The sequence below is a fragment of the Octopus sinensis genome, unplaced genomic scaffold (assembly GCF_006345805.1).
Source record: "Octopus sinensis unplaced genomic scaffold, ASM634580v1 Contig18312, whole genome shotgun sequence".
Lineage (NCBI taxonomy): Eukaryota > Metazoa > Mollusca > Cephalopoda > Octopoda > Octopodidae > Octopus > Octopus sinensis.
The window spans coordinates 5001-22693 of NW_021835734.1; the positions used below are offsets into that span (position 1 = coordinate 5001).

At 43.6% G+C, this 17693-nt stretch overlaps 1 protein-coding gene across 1 annotated transcript; it reads left to right on the plus strand.

Annotated features, from left to right (window-relative positions):
• The first annotated feature begins 3494 nt into the window (after positions 1-3494).
• On the plus strand, positions 3495-8558 carry LOC118761880. Its single transcript, XM_036500052.1, has 2 exons — positions 3495-6781; positions 6827-8558. The coding sequence occupies exon 1, from the start codon at positions 3569-3571 to the stop codon at positions 4517-4519; it is 951 nt and encodes a 316-aa protein (XP_036355945.1). The 5' UTR covers positions 3495-3568; the 3' UTR covers positions 4520-6781; positions 6827-8558.
• Positions 8559-17693: the final 9135 nt, after the last annotated feature.

Consider the following 17693-nt stretch of genomic DNA (forward strand, 5'->3'; position numbering starts at 1 on the left):
CTTCCAGGATCTTCCAGATGTATATTATGGCATATCTTTCTTGCCTACGCTCTCAGGAATAGAGTTTTAATCTCTTGAGTCTTTCCCAGTAGCTTATATGCTGCACTTCATGGATTGCCTCAAGTTCTGTGATTAATTTGACTCTGGATGGTGACCATAGCTGAGAGCAATAGTCAAAGTGGCTTAGGACAAGTGTCCTCCAGAGGTCCATCATGGTTTCCTGGTCTCTTGTTCTAAAAGCTCTAAGAATCCATCCGGTCAGCCGCCTACATTTCATTGCCAATTTAGCAACATGCACATGAAAGGTTGCATCATTACTCTTGTAAATACCCACTGATTGTGCCTCTGGGATTGCAATCCCTCCAGGTCCAGTGTATTTATTGGGTATTGCATTTAGTTTTGCATGCTGATAGCATAAAGCTTGAAACTTTTCAGCATTGAACTGCATGCTATTCTTTTCAGCCCACTTGTATATTTTGTCCCGCTCACATTGCAGGTTTTTAGTGTCTTCAGGGTTCTGTATTGCCTGTGAAACTTTTGTATCATCTGCATAACTTGTGATCGTGGCTGAGAGCATGTCTGAGAGGGCCATTATAAACAGTAGTGGTCCCAAAACAGTGCCTTGTGGAACACTGCTCACTATTTGCGTGTTATTGGAGGTGGCCCCATAGGCTACTACCACCTGACTTCTAACCTTCAGTAAGTCATGAAGCCATTCTCCCAATTTTCCAACTATGCCAAGATCACGCAGTTTGTGACATATCATTCCATGATCGACTTTATCGAAGGCCTTTGCAAGTCGAGATATATGACTTCCACATTTGAGTGATTGAGCAGTTGTTTCAGCACCCAGTCATAGTGATGACTGGGTGCTGAAACAACTGCTCAATCACTCAAATGTGGAAGTCATATATCTCTACTTTGCAAAGGCCTTCGATAAAGTCGATCATGGAATGATATGTCACAAACTGCGTGATCTTGGCATAGTTGGAAAATTGGGAGAATGGCTTCATGACTTACTGAAGGTTAGAAGTCAGGTGGTAGTAGCCTATGGGGCCACCTCCAATAACACGCAAATAGTGAGCAGTGTTCCACAAGGCACTGTTTTGGGACCACTACTGTTTATAATGGCCCTCTCAGACATGCTCTCAGCCACGATCACAAGTTATGCAGATGATACAAAAGTTTCACAGGCAATACAGAACCCTGAAGACACTAGGCACCTGCAATGTGAGCGGGACAAAATATACAAGTGGGCTGAAAAGAATAGCATGCAGTTCAATACTGAAAAGTTTCAAGCTTTATGCTATCAGCATGCATATATATATTTATATATATATCAGCATGCATATATATATACATATATATATTTATATATATATATATATATACATATATATTTATATATATATATATATATATATATATTATATATATATCAGCATGCATATATATATATATATTATATATATATTTTATATAATATCAGCATGCATATATATATACATATATATATTTATATATATATATATATATACATATATATATTTATATATTATATATATTTATATATAAAGATATATATATATATATATACATATATATTTATATACATATAGTTAGGCAGCTCCTTCCTGGTCGGAAACCATGTTGGGTGTCAGGCAGCAAGTCATTTTCTTCAAGGAAGGTGATCAGTTTCCTTCTGACTATTCGTTCCATGACCTTGCTGATGTGTGAGGTCAGAGAGATAGGTCTATAGTTCTTGGCTTCCGCTCTGCTACCTCCTTTATGAAAGGGGCATATTTTACCTTCCTTCAGTTTTCTTGGAAGTTTGCCAGTTGCAAGGAAGCTCTGAAAGAGGATCTGCAGTGGTCTTGCTAGGACTCTCTTACATACTTTTAGGAGGATTGCCGGGAATCCATCGGGGCCAATAGCTGAGTCTGTTTTCATTTCATCTATGGCCTTTATTACATTGTCTTCCTTTATATTGATGTAATCTATCGTCGCCGCCTCTGATTCTATATCTGCAGTGGTAAAGAAGTCAGTTGGATTGCTGATTTGGAAATGCCCTAGGGGTGGAGTGAAAATACTTTTGAATTGCTCATTTAGTATTTCACTTATCCTCATTGGATTTCCTGTGTGTGTGCCATCCTTTTCAAGGAGTGGCCCTATCCTACAGTGCACCATAGCTGTTTCTTTGGCAAACTTGTAGAAAGCTCTGGGGTTAGATTTTATGTTGTCTATAGCCCAGGCTTCTTTTCCATGGGAGAGTTGCAGACATTTTTCAATTTCCAGCAGTTTTATTTTCAGGCGGAACTTTTCACTGCTTTCAATTTGTTTGTTTAAGCGATTTGAAACTTTTGTACGCTATCTCATAAGAATTTTCCTCTCTCTGGGGATTTTGTTCTTGTGTACAGTGGCCTTTCTCTCTGGGACACATTTGTAGCAAATGGCTTGCATTACAGACATGAATTGTTGAAGTTTCATGTCGATGTCTGGCGAGGAGAGACATTTAGTCCAGTTTTGTTTGAGGATCTCTTTCTCAATTTGTTTCCAGTTTGCCTTATGGAAGTTCAAGCTGGAAAGATTCTGAGAGTTTCTTGTAGGCTGCATGTCCATGCTTTCCTTTGGCCCGTACATGGTCAGCTCTACCATGTTGTGATCCGAGAGTAGTGTCGGTGTCACTTTCACATTATGGATGAGATCCATATTATTTGTGAAGCAGAGATCCAGTGTGTTACCTGCCCTGGTTGGTTGGAGTATTATTTTCTCCATGTACAGGGTGTTGATGAGGTTCAGGAGGTACCTCACCTGTCCTCGTTCGCATCGTGTCATTCCTGGGAGAGAAAGGCCCTCGGGCCATCTGACATTGGGCAGATTGAAGTCTCCCATGAGAAGTACACTTATGTGCTGTTCTAGTGTGACTAGAACTTCTATTTTTGTAAGGCAGTCTTCAAACTTGGAGCATCTGGAGGGCGATATGTAGCACACACAACTACATCAAGTTGCCTTATATGTACAACCAGCATGTCATATAAGGTATTGAGAACTGTCGTATTAAAAAAAAAAAAGGAAAGTGGAACTCTAAGAGACTGTTGATTGTGAACTTTGTGCTAAATGTAAAATGGTTTGTTCTTCGAACTCTGTACATGATTTGTCAACCTTTGTTTTGGAATGCTTTGGTTTTGTACGCAAAAAAAAATGTTTGAATTACGCAACTTCCGCCTGTGTCTCTTCTTTTGTTGTTGTGTTGGTTCCTGGCTGCGTTCGCTGCCTTCCCCCTTTCCCGTGGTAGATTTCCGGTTTACTGAGTGTCATAGTTGCGACTTAGGGCCCGTGGTGGAATCGGAATGCCTTGGGCCTGAGTGGCAGCGTAACAACTGGTGTCAGAAGTGGGATTTTAATTGCTGCAGTTAATTGGTTGTCCACCATGGCTTCAGGGGAACCACAAACGAAGAGCCAATCCGCGAAAGAAGAGAACGCAACTAGAAACATTCATGGGAAGGGTAGAGAAGAGCAATGGCGGTTGCAGGAAGACCACCAGCAGTTTAAGGAGGAGTTGTGCGGAATGAGTGGTGATGTCACATGGTGCAGGGAGCAAATGGATAGGCTAGACAAGAGAGTGGAATGCGTGGAGAAACTTTGTGTCACCGGGCCTGAGGTTGCTGAACCTGAAGTGGTTGCTGTTGCTCTGCTACATCGTAATGCTCCAACATCTGGGCCCCTGTCTCCCAGAGTTCAGGGTAGCTCTGTGGTTCCCATTAGGAAGAAACCACAGGAATTCGATGGCAAAGTGTCTTGGGAGGCCTACCGAATCCAGTTTGAGATGCTGGCTGACCAGAACGGTTGGGACGAGGGGCAAAGTGCCGTTCAGCTTGCCACCAGCTTGAAGGGTCCTGCACTGGAGGTGCTGGGCCGGCTGTCAGAAGTAGACAGGGGCCATTACTCGGCGCTGGTAGAAGTCCCCCAGAAGAAATATGGCGCTATGTACCAGAGTGAAACGTACAGGGCACGCTTCCGCACCCGTGTCAGGGCTAGAGGGGAACCCCTACAGCAGCTTGCCCAGGACTTGGAGGGCATGGTGCATAAAGCCTACCCTACAGCTGCCCCCGATCTCTTGTCTCTTCTTTTGAAAGAGCAATTTATAGATGCTCTTGAGAGCACAAACCTCAAGGTCCAAGTAAAGCAGACACGGCCAGGTACGATGCAGGAAGCGCTAGCAAGCGTCCTGGAATTCGAGTCGTACATAAAATCTAGCACTGGAAATTTCCGAGTGAGTGGCGGCTCTGGATTCCAAGCAAAGAGAGGAAAGATCCACGGTGTTGACAGACTTGGAGATAGCCATGAACCTTGTGAAAGGGACAAGGAGACGACTGGTGTGTGTTGCTGGCACTGTGGGAGACCTGGACACAAGTGGCAGGACTGCTACAGCTTGAAGAGAGAGAGAGAAAACAGGACAGTAGAGCAGGGTCTGCTTTTAAGGGCAAGTGCTGGAGATGTGGAAAAAGGGGGCACATGAAGTATGACTGCCCAACAGGAACTACAGAAAGTAAAGAGAGTCGGAAAACTAAGAGGAGCTGGTGTTAAGGGGCAACCGCCAGCCAGACACTCCAAACAGGCCTCACACTCAAGACGGCGTGCATAGTCTGGGATCGACAGCATACGAGTGGATGGAAGAATTAACGGCCGGACGTGCTCCCTTGTGGTTGACTCAGCCTCGGGACAGACCTTTGTGAGACTCGATGTGTTGCAGCATCTATACCTGCCAGAGTCATCGCAGCAGTTGTGCGGTGTTACCGGACCTTGTACTGAGCTGAGGGGGCCAGTTAAGGTCCAGATCGATGTTGCTGGACTAGAAGTTGTGCTTCCTGCCTATGTGGTGGAGATGGAAGACCAGTGCATTTTGGGGTTGGATTATTTGACGTCAAATGCTTGTCAGCTGGACTTGGGTTCCATGAAACTTTCGGTGCAGGGAAGACCAGTCTCTGTTAAGGTGGTAGAGTGGACTGCGCCTGGTAGCAAGATGAGAGCGCTACGGATGACAGTGATACCACCAAGATCAGAAAAACTGCTCCAGTGTTGTGTGAGCGATCCGCTTGATGGCTTTTTGGGCTGGTGGAGCCTGACAGACGATGCAAAATGAAAGCTGGAGTGACTATCGGGCGAACCCTGGTGGAGGCAGGAGCTGATGAAGTGCTGGTGGTGGCAGCCAACTGCTCGAGAGTGGCACAGAAGATTTGTAAAGGACAAATCGTGGAACTGTGCCAGGCAGTAGACCGGCGGCAGGGTCAGTTGCGTAACTGCAGGGGGGTAGTCTGCCTGTGCAGTTACAAGATCTGTTCGCACGGAGTCGCCAGTGCTTAGATGGTGTTGAGGTTGAGGATGCTACTGGCGAAGTATGCTGATGTGTTCTCTGCAGGGGATCTAGACCTCGGTTGCACGGACCTGGTGGAGCACCACATCGACACGGGCAGCCAGCTCAGAGGATGGCCCCAGTTCAGCAACAGGAAATGGAAGAAGTGATGGAGGAATACCGACGACAGGGAGTAGTGGAAAGATCGAACAGCCCACGGTCGTCAGCCATTGTTTTAGTGCGGAAGAAAGACGGCACAGTGAGATGCTGCATGGACTACCGAGCGCTCAATGAAGTGACGGTCAAGGATGCGTATCCTTTGCTGAGGATCGACGACCCGCTTGATGCTTTAGCGGGGGCTCGGTGGTTCTCTACCTTGGACATGAAGGCCGGATACCATCAAATCAAGGTTGCCGAGAAAGATAGGGAGAAGACCACATTTTCGTATGGACGGGGTTTGTGGCAGTTCAGTGTGATGCCGTTCGACTTGTTTCGAGCGTCTGATGGGAGTACTGGAGGGCCTACACTGGCAGGCCGCCCTCATCTATCTTGAAGATGTCATAGTGTTTGGCTGAACTTTTGATCAAGAGCTGGAGAGGTATTCGAGAGGCTTCGAACTGCAAACCTCAAGTTAAATCCAAAGAAGTGAGATACTTGGGACATATTGTAGGTGAAGACAGTGTCCGTACTGACCCAGAGAAGGTGACTGCCGTGAAGGATTGGCCGGTCCCTGCTTGTGTGAAGGAGTTCAGGAGTTTCCTCGGACTGTGCACCTATTATAGGCGCTTTGTGAAGGACTTTGCTACAGTGGCTGCACCGTTGCACAAACTACTGGGGAAGAGCCAAAAGTTTGAGTGGACTGCCATAACACAGTGTGCTTTTGATGAACTCAAGCAGGCGCTGTTGAGTTCCCCCGTGTTGCTGTACCCGGACCTAAGCAGGTCTTTCATACTGGACTGTGACGCCAGTAGCCACGGTATTGGAAGAGGAAGGTAAAACAAGGAATATGTGGTGGCATATTACAGTAAAAAGCTTAATCAACCTGAGCGAAACTACTGTGTAACCCGTAAGGAGCTTTTGGCGGTGATAAAGAGTGTCGACTTTTTCCATCCATACCTGTACGGTTCCCACTTTACCATCAGAACGGACCATGTGGCACTCAAGTGGTTGAAGACACTGCAGAACCTGGAGGGACAATTAGCACACTGGCTAGGGAAACTGGACCAACACGACTATGAAGTACAGCACCGTCTGGGGCGGGTACATGGCAATGCTGACAGTTTGAGCTGTCGCCCTTGTGAATCGGACTGCAAGCATTGTGCAAGAAGAGAACACAGTAGCAGGTGCAAACATACTACAGTGACTGGATACATGTCAACTGGAGAGGTACGGAAGAGACAGATGGAAGATGCCGACTTAGGGCCAGTGGTAGAGTGACTGCAGCAGGAAGCAGCAAGACCATTTTGGGAGGAGGTATCCAGGTCCAGCCCTGAAACTAAGAGCTATTGGGGCCAGTGGGACCTTCTTCGTCTGAACGACGGGTTGCTTGAGAGGCGCTGGGAGACACCCGATGGCCTCAATAAGTATTGGCAGTTGGTGATACCCAAGAAGATGAGACCTGAGCTGCTGGAGGAAGCTCACAACCAAATTACGAGTGGACATCTGGGGGTCAAGAAAACGCTGAATCGGCTGCGGCACAGATTCTATTGGACGGGCATGCGTCAGGACGTTCAGGACTGGTGTCGATCTCGTGATGTATGCTGCGCCAAGAAGGGATCAAGGAGGTGGGGGTGTGCCCCTCTGCAGTTATACCAGGTTGGTGTGCTCATGGAAAGGATAGCGGTGGATATTGCTGGACCGTTACCACTCACGGAAAGAGGCAATAGGTACATATGTGTGGCCACGGACTATTTCACAAAATGGCCTGAGGCATATGCCATCCGTGATCAGGAGGCCACATCTGTTGCGCAAGCGTTGGTAAATCAGTTCTTCTGTCGGTTCGGTGTGCCCCAGGAGTTGCATTCCGATCAAGGTAGGAACTTTGAATCAGCTGTGTTCCAGGAGTGTTGGGGATTAAGAAGACCAAAACGACCCCAATGAGACCACAGTCGGACGGGATGGTGGAGAGGTTTAACTGGACACTAGGGAAACATTGTGTAGAAGGACAGTTGGAATGGGATTTGAAGCTACCTGCGCTATTGCTCGCTTATTGTTCGGCGACACATGTAACTACCGGCTATACACCTGCAAAGCTGATGTTGGGCCATGAAGTAAGGCTCCCAGTTGATCTGTTGATGGGAAGACCTCTGGGACAGGAGCTACCTAGGGAAACCTCCAGATACATGAAACATCTGCAGGAGAGGCTGACTGAGGTACACCAGCAAGTTAGAGAGGCTCTGAAATTTTTGGGTGAGGTGATGAAGTGTCGGCATGACACCAGGGCTAGTGAGATCAAGTTCAAGGAGGGTGATGAGGTGTGGTTTCATAACCCCTGGCGGAAGAGAGGGCAGTCTCCGAAGCTGCAGAGTCCTTGGGAGGAGCCTTACACGGTGATGAATCGCCTGTCCGATGTGACATACCGGATTCAAGGAGGCAGGAGGTCTTCTCCAAAAATTGTGCATGCGAACTGTCTGTGGAAATGCCATGGGTCTGGCCAGTTCAGCTGGAGCACGCCTTCAGAGGTTGGGCTCACCTGTTGAGAAGGTCGTCTGGAGATACGACTGTAGTGTGCTTTTGTTGGGACGACAAAAAACCTAGGGAGGGGGTAGTGTTACGGACGCAAGGAAAATGTAAAAGAACAAAAAACCATAATGCCCCTTGTTCCATTAGTTGGAATCGAACCGGCGCTCCAGTTGTTCACGATATTTCTCTTCTTCTAGCTGCTACCCGCTATAAATACAGATAGCATTAAGTTAAGGAGTCAGTGAGTGGGAGAGAGACTGGACGAGAAGCAGCCACGATGACAGAGAGAGATGACAACGAGCGGCCGGGCAAGTTGTCGTGGTGGGAGTTTGTGAAGTTAAAATTGTTGCGGACGCAAATTAAGAAACGAATGTTTTTTTCTGTAGATTTTAAATTCTAATGTTTAAATGTAAAAGTCTAAAAAAAAGAAGAGACGATGTGTCGTTGAAAAGACAAAAAAGAGCATGTTGTTGGCTGTTTTTAAAAGAAAAGAAAAAAAAGAACTTGGAAATGTTTTTAAAAGCAGAAGGAACTTTTTGAGAACTGTCGTATTAAAAAAAAAAAAGGAAAGTGGAACTCTAAGAGACTGTTGATTGTGAACTTTGTGCTAAATGTAAAATGTTTTGTTCTTCGAACTCTGTACATGATTTGTCAACCTTTGTTGTGAATGCTTTGGTTTTGTACGCAAAAAAAATGTTTGAATTATGCAACTTCCGCCTGTGTCTCTTCTTTTGTTGTTGTGTTGGTTCCAGGCTGTGTTCACCACTTTCCCCCTTCCCGTGGTAGATTTCCGGTTTACTGAGTGTCATCGTCGCAACTTAGGGCCTGTGGTGGCATCAGAAGGCCTTGGGCCTGAGTGGCGGCATAACAATATATATATACACATACATATATATATATATATATACATACATATAATTATTAGTAGTGTCGGCTATAGCCTAGTCACCCGTATAGTTAACCAGGTGATACACAAAGGAGTCATTCCCAATGACTGGTGTAGCAGCATAATAGTCAACTGCTACAAAGGTAAAGGTGACGCCCTAGATACAAATAACTACAGGGGTATCAAGCTGCTGGATCAGGTAATGAAGGTTATGGAGAGGGTCATAGCCCAACTAATTAGGGAGAGAGTTAGCATAGATGAGATGCAGTTTGGGTTCGTGCCAGGGAAAAGCACCTCTGATGCCATATTCCTGGTAAGACAGCTGCAGAAATACCTAGCCATAGATAAGCCCCTGTACTTGGCTTTTGTTAACATGGGGAAAGCCTTCGAAAGGGTCCCCCGATCCCTTATCTGGTGGTCAATGAGGAAACTAGGGATAGATGAATGGCTAATGCGAGCCATGTACAGGGACGCTATTAGTAAGGTGAGGGTTGGCAGTGAATACAGTGAAGAATTCCAGGTAGAGGTAGGGGTCCACCAAGGCTCAGTCCTCAGCCCCCTCCTATTTATCATAGTCCTCCAGGCAATAACGGAGGAATTCAAGACAGGATGCCCCTGGGAGCTCCTATATGCTGAGTCACTATCAGAACTGGAGGAGAAGTTTCAGGTGTGGAAGCAAGGATTAGAATTAAAGGGCCTTAGAGTCAACCTAGCTAAAACCAAAGTCGTAATAAGTAGGAAGGTAGACAAATCACAAACGCCTTCAGGTAGATGGCTCTGCTCAATCTGTAGAAAAGGTGTAGGTAGAAACTCTATAAGATGCACCAAGTGTAAGCTATGGACACACAAGAGGTGCAGCAATGTCAAAGGAGGGCTAACTAGGAAAATAGTTTTTGTTTGTGGCAGATGCTCAGGAGCAATAAACACTGAAAATGTGCAGAGACCAACTTCTACCACATTCCAGGGAGAAAAACTAGAAGTAGTCAATAGCTTCCGTTACCTAGGTGACCAAGTCAGTAGTGGGGGAGGGTGTGCTGAAAGTGTAACTGCTAGAATAAGAATAGCCTGGGAAAAGTTCAGAGAGCTCTTACCCCTGCTGGTGACAAAAGGCCTCTCGCACAGAGTAAAAGGCAGACTGTATGATGCATGTGTACGAACAGCCATGCTACATGGTAGTGAAACATGGGCTGTGACTGCTGAGGATATGTGTAAGCTCACAAGAAATGAAGCCAGTATGCTCCGATGGATGTGTAATGTCAGTGTTCATACTCAACAGAGTGTAAGTACCTTGAGAGAAAAGTTGGACCTAAGAAGCATCATTTGTGGTGTGCAAGAGAGACGATTGCACTGGTATGGTCATGTGGCGAGAATGGATGAAGATAGTTGTGTGAAAAAGTGCCAATCCCTAGCAGTTGAGGGAACCTGTGGAAGAGGTAGACCCAGGAAAACCTGGGACGAAGTGGTGAAGCACGACCTTCAAACATTAGGTCTCACCAAGGCAATGACTAGAGACCGAGACCTTTGGAAGTATGCTGTGCGTGAGAAGACCCAGCAGGACAAATGAGACCATAACCCATGGCCTCTACCTGGGATGTAGCCAGTCCACTTATGCATACCTTCCCTTCTTGGGACACAAAACTCTGCTTGCAAAGACCTGTTGAGGCAAGTGGAAATCAGAACCAAAATCGAAGTTGATCAACATCAATGGAAATTGCATCTGTGATACCAGTGCCGGTGGCACGTAAGCGAACAATCCGATCATGACCGTTGCCAGTGCCACCCCGACTGGCCTCCGTGCCAGTGGCACGTAAAAAGCACCATCCGATCGTGGTCGTTGCCAGCCTCGCCTAGCCCCCGTGCCGGTGGTACGTAAAAAGCACCATCCAACCGTGGCCGTTTGCCAGCCCCATCTGGCACCTGTGTTGGTGGCATGTAAAAAGCACCCAGTACACTCACGGAGTGGTTGGTGTTAGGAAGGGCATCCTGCTGTAGAAACACTGCCAGATCAGACTGGGCCTGGTGCAGCCTTCTGGCTTCCCAGACCCCAGTTGAACCGTCCAACCCATGCCAGCATGGAAAGCGGACGCTAAATGATGATGATGATGATGATGACACACACATCGTTATCAGCTCATTCAGCTTTGACCTGGCCTGACACTCTGTTTACTAATTTGTCCTGGCCATCCTGTAAAATGATACTTCAGTAAAGGAAGCTCTATGTGGTCATTTGACTTACTAGAAATGCCAGTTACATATCTCTTAAACCGTATCAAGAAAAGAAAAAAGAAACAATACAAGTCAAGTGAAAGAAGTCAAGGAAGTATGTGTGTGTGTATGTATATGTGTAATATACAAATATACCTATGTGTGTGTGTGTGTGTGTGTAGTGTGTGTGTGTGTGTATGTATGTAATATACAAATATACATGTGCGTATATGTAAATGTGTAATATACAAATGTGCGTATGTGTGTCCCACCCTGTAACTTGTTTTTACTGGATACTGCTTGACAATCAGCATGTGTTTATGTCCCATAACTCAGTGATTTAGCAAAATAGAAACCAGCAGAATAAGTAGACTTCTTAAACCTTACAAGGCAGTGCTCCAGCATGGCCGCAGTCCAATAACTGGAACAAGTAAGCCAGTGAAAGAGCAACGGACACAAAATAGCAATATGTCTGCTTGGCCAGCATTAACCTGGGACCAAACGACGACAAAAGGAAAGAAACACAAAAATAGTAAATAAATAAATGCACCCTTTTAAAGCCTAGCCAGGTTCATGGGCCCAGTTTCTATGGCGTATGTGTTCCCCAGCTGGACGGGATGCAAGTCCATCGCAGCGTTACTCATTTTTGCCAGCTGAGTGGACTGGAGCAACGTGAAATGAAGTGGTTTGCTCAAGAACACAATGTGTCGCCCGGTCCAGGAATCGAAACCACAATCTTACGATCACGATGCTGACACCCTAACCACTAAACCATGCCACTCCACCCTGACAGTAGATAATGAAAATGAAATGCTCACCTGCTGGAATATAAGTAATTGCATTGATCTGTACGTTTTTGTCTGCTATTTCCGATGACTTTCCAGCAAACTCTGCACAGCGCTGCAACAGGCCACCAGTTATACTCGTAGATCTTTGTGGACCTTCATGTGATTCCCTCTTGATACATTCTTGAAGGAAAAGTATGTTTTTATCATCAATGGTCGCTTTTATAATGTTTTTCAACTGGTTGTATCTCATAACGCTTCCCTTCGATCGTTGATAAGAAGTATCTAAGTTCTTAATAATGTCGCAGAGTTTCAGCTTTTTGCTGTCAGCATCTTTCAATTTCTTCTGCATCAACATATACTCCTTCTGCAGTTGTTCTTTCCCAGTCATTTCGTTCAAACTAAAATAAGAGATAAAAATAGCTAGTGTAATTATCAATAACGAGTTGGCTCCCAAGCCTCATTTAACATTTTATCCCAGGGTTCCAGTATGATATCTTAATTAATTTTGACATGAGCAGCATAAAATTCTTACACTATACCAAATGTGAGGCAAGAATCACATATGTAGTGTAAGATACCTGTGTCCCACCAGAGGGTCGTGTGGTACCCTAATTCATATCACATCCTAGATACCACATAACCTACCCATGGTCAATTTAAAATTGGGGTATTTTCTATTGGAAGATTTGAAAAAAAAGATTTCAAAAAGAGCTATTTTGGTTTCCATGGCAAGTAAAATAATTTTCTTGTTTCTATTGGAAAATCTACCAATTTTTTCAAAAAGAACTAGCTATTTTTGTTTCAATAGCAAATAAAATTTTCTCAATACCCAACCTTTTATTTTACCTCATTAAATGGTGAAATCAGAAGAAAAATGAAAAAAAAAAAATCAATAAAAAAATTGTTCTTTTAGTGTAGCAAAAGTACAAATCAAAGCAAAAGGAGAGTACCAGCTCACAGAAAGCCCATGGGAAAGAAATTAAGAAATGACCCGCTGGTGGGTCAGGCAGGACTCGCTAACATACCACCACGACCCATCAGCAGGACAGGTGGGAGCCAATGTGTTAACCCTTTAAGTTCAGGTGTGGCTTATTGAAAAACTGCTACATTCTCACAGAATATTGGGAAGGAATGACTCTGCTTGTATGACAGTGGCACTCATTTACGACTATCATGCAATGTCAAAACTAGGAACAGAAACACACACACACACATATATTCATACATGTATATAATATACTTGTGAGTGTACTCTTTCGTTATTTGAAAAAAGTTTGTTTTTTATGTTTTTGTTTATGTTCTTGTTTCTCATTTTATTCACACTTTTTTAACATCTGTACATGTTTATATATATACTAGCAGTATCGCCCGGCGTTGCTCGGGTTTGTAAGGGAAATAACTATAAAGCATTTTTAGAGAGTTATAGCCAAAAAATAGCAAAAAAATGGAAAAAAATTATGGTAAATTTTTTTTGAGAGTAAAAAAAGGTGGAGTTTGCGGTTTGTGTTTCTGATTCTCGACCCCATGTCGAATTTATCGATTTTGTTCAGAACTGGGGGAACTTTTCAAAATTTTCGCTGCGTTAGTTTTGAATTATGACATTGGGCTATGTGTGTGTCAAGTTTCATCAGAATCGGTTGAAAGCCGTGGTCAGGGTGAGGGTACAACCTGACAGACACACAGAAACACGCACAGACAAACTGCCGTTTATATAGAGAGAGAAGATATATGTAGGTATGTACATATACGTATATATGCATATATTCATATATTAATTATATCATTATTTGATCGAATGCCACACACCCATTCCCACGTCAGTTTTATCTTAATAATTCCAATGTGCACTCTACATCCTATCTCTATTCTATCTCCCTCTCTTCTTCTTCCTTTCAGTTTTTCTCTCCCACTCTTTCCCTGTTCTTCTCCTCTCGCCTTCACCGTTCCCACTCTCTCTCATTCTTCCTCCTTCATTCTCTCGTTGCTCAGACATGACCAACGGCTATCTATCTTTCTTTCTTCCATTTCCTTCCGAAAGACAAGACGTGCTTTTGCCTGTCTCTTCTCAAAGCTTGTTTTTCCAGTGTTCACCACTTCACCTCATCATGGCTTAACAGCCCTCACCATTTGTTTTTACTGTCCTTATTTTCACATGCATGTAGAGGGAGAGGACGTCAAAAAATAAAGAGACCATAAACATAGAAAACGAACTTTTTTTCGAACAACGAAAGAAACAAATAGAGAAACGAGACAGGCAACATAAAGAACATTCCATTCATCAGTTGTCCCATTTTATCTACTCCGCGTTTTGAAGGTAGGGACAAGATGAGACTTCGTTAAAATAGTCCTTCCCGCAAAGCAAATTAAATCAAATTTGGGATTTTTTGCAGAGAGTTAAAGTGGTAACAAAAGCAGCCAGATGCTATGGCAGGCTTTCAGCCCAGATGTGAACCCAATTGAACACCTGTGGAATGAAATCCAGAGACAGCTGAACCAGGTGGTCCCAAGGCCAACAACTCGTGTGGAACTGGAGGCAGCTTTCCTCAGGGTGTGGGCACAGGTACCAATGGCTTTTGTGAACCGCCTCATACCCTCCATGTTCCGTTTTGAACACCCGGGGGGGACATACACAGTACTGAACATGTCATGCCCTACAATCTCAATGTGCTGGATCCATCCACTACCAGAAGACATGACAACGACCCATAGACTGTGGTCAAAGTGCATCCAAAAAAATGATTTTATCAGATTTATCAAAATTTATCTCTCACATAATGAAATTAAAACATATTTCACAGTCACACATCTAACATTTCTTTTCCAAGAAAGACCTTTGATCCTTTTACACACACACACACACACACACACACACACACACATACACACACACACACACACACACACACACACACACATAATGTCATCATCATTATCCTCATTCCACATCTGTTTTCCATGCTAGCATGACAGGAGCTGGTAAGGCCAAGGACCACACCAGGCTCCCTGGTCTGTCCTGGCATCATTTATACTGCTGGATGCCCTTCCTAACATCAATATATATATATATATATACACACACACAGGCATACATCCATACAATGGGCTTCTTTCAATTTCCATCTAACAAATCCACTTGCTCTAGGTACAATGCTGTGGGATAAGACATACAACCAAGTGGTTGGGAAGCAAACCTTCTCAACCACACAGCTACACCGGCAATAATATCTGAAACAAAAACAATCCTAGATGTGACAAACCTTGCATACTATGCTCTACAGCACACAATAAGGAAACCACTGGAGAAGAAGTACCTAGTTAGCTGCAATAAAAACCAGGTAATGGCCTGTTATTAATCAAGTTGTATCTAGGTTATTGGTGATAAATATTTGGCCTGCTATATCCTGGGAATGATATTTAATCTATGTGGACAGTTACTACTAACTTACTGAGGTCGCTGTTGATGTCAACAAGGAAGCATCTATGGTAGCTCTTCCAGCTAGAAACAGCAGGCAAATATCCCACATATCTCACCCTACTATATTAAAAAAGAACACATTGGATAATGTGGTCCAGGTACACTATACTGAAAAAAATCAGGATGGTCAGGATTGGAATGCCTTTAATTATGATCCTGCTAGGTCAGGACTGGCCTAAGGCTAAACAACAACACAAATACATATATATGTATACATACGTACGTACATACATACATAAGAGTGAGAGAGAGAGAGAGAGAGAGTAGGTAGATAGGTATGTGTGTGTGTGTGATGATGATGATGACAACACACAGATTATCTTCCTTAGAACATTAAAGATTAGATAATTAAATTCAGATCATCCATTCATAGAATTCTTTTGTTGTAAACAGCATAGTAAATGTGTGTGTGTGTGTGTGTTTGTCAGAATAAATATATAATACATGCATGTATGTATGCATATATATTTATAATGTGTGTGTGTGTGTGTGTGTGTGTGCATACTTGTTCTGTGTCTGCTTATTCATAAGCATTTTGTGCTTGAGTGAGACAGTCCCAAACAATTATGAATATGTGAGTGGGTTAGTGTGTCAATGTATGTATACAGGTGCAGATATTTTAACTTTTACCTGTTTCTGTCATTAGATTGTGGCCATGCTGGGGCACCACCTTAAAGAATTTTTAATCGAAAGAATTGACTCCAGTACTTTTAGTTTTTCTAAAGCCTGGTCCCTATTGTGCTGGACCCTTTTGCCAAACTGCTTACAGAGATGGAAACACATCAACACCAGTTGTCAAACAGTAGTCGGATGCACAGACAGACACACACACACACACACACGATGAGCTTATTTCATGTTCTGTCTCCTAAATCCACTCACAAGTCTTTGGTTGGCCTGAAGCTAAAGTAGAAAACATTTGTCCAAGGTGCCATGCAGTGGGACTGAACCCAGAACCATGTGGTTGAGAGGCAGACTTCTTACCACACAGCCACACCTGCACCTATAACGATACACACTGCACACATGTAATAGCTGTATCTGATTCTTTAGTAGACAAGTACGAGCATGATTATTTTTTATGTATGCTTGTATATGTACCCCAAGCACACATAGAAGTGCATATAGTTAAGTGTATCTAGGTTCAGTCTCAGAAACTCAAATGGAGATTCTTTGGAATAATAATCAACTGGCTTTAACGAGTGCTTGCCATTTTGCTTTCTTCTTTCTTAGAAATGAGCATTTCAAGATTGTTATGCAAATCTGTTGTTACTTAACCTAGGAGTAGGAACAAATGAAAATCTATAGCCAGGATATAAGAGCTTTAGTTCACCAGAAGTTCTTTTTTCTCACAATTTTAAATAAGAATTTCACACGCATTCAGTAACTGACCTCTACAAAAGTACATTATTTACATTTGACGGATATTTGCCCTCATCTTGTTTGTTGCCAACACTACGTTTCGGCTGATATACCCTCCAGCCTTCATCAGGTGTCTTGGGGAAATTTCAAACCTGGGTTCTCATTCCTAAGGTATTTTTCGATGCTGTTGTTGTTATTATTATTATTATTATAATTATTATTCAGGTCACTGCTTGGAATCGAACTCAGAATCTTGGGTTAGTAGCCCGTGCTCTTAACCACTACACCATATGCCTGCGGGCATATGTTTGATTCCTGAATAATAATAATATTATTAATAATAATGATAATAATAACAACAACAACATTGAAAAATACCTTAGGAAGGAATGAGAACCCAGGTTCAAAATTTCCCCAAGACACTTGATGAAGGCTGGAGGGTATATCAGCCGAAACATTGTTAACAACAAACAAGATGAGGACAAATATCCGTCAAATGTAAATAATTCCTCATCTTTTAAATATAGAACTGTACTCTACAACAGTGTTTGACTTTTGCTCCCGGCTCCACAGAACATTATTAGGTCTGTTGCCATTGTACTAAGCTGGTGCTTAAATTGGATGTTCCACCAATATTCTATGAATGCATGTGTATGTGTGTTTGTCTATGGATGTCTGCATTCATGTACGTGTGTGTGTGTGTGTGTGTGTGTGTGTGTGTGTGCATATGTATGTGTATGTCAAGTCACTGGTTCTTGAGCACTACTGATAACATGTAACCCAGCCCAACTATTGCCTGGAGAGGTCATCGGTGACAAAACTGGCAACCATACCAAGCAAGCTCAGTGGGGAGGGTGACAGGTGGACACCCTGTGGGATGAAAAACAAAACTCATCAAAGGGCAGAGGAACTCTTGAGAGTCAATGGCCATCCAACATTGAG

Coding starts and splice junctions, on each gene's coding strand:
- LOC118761880 (XM_036500052.1), top strand. CDS start 3,569: ATGAGTGGTGATGTCACATGGTGCAGGGAGCAAATGGATAGGCTAGAC.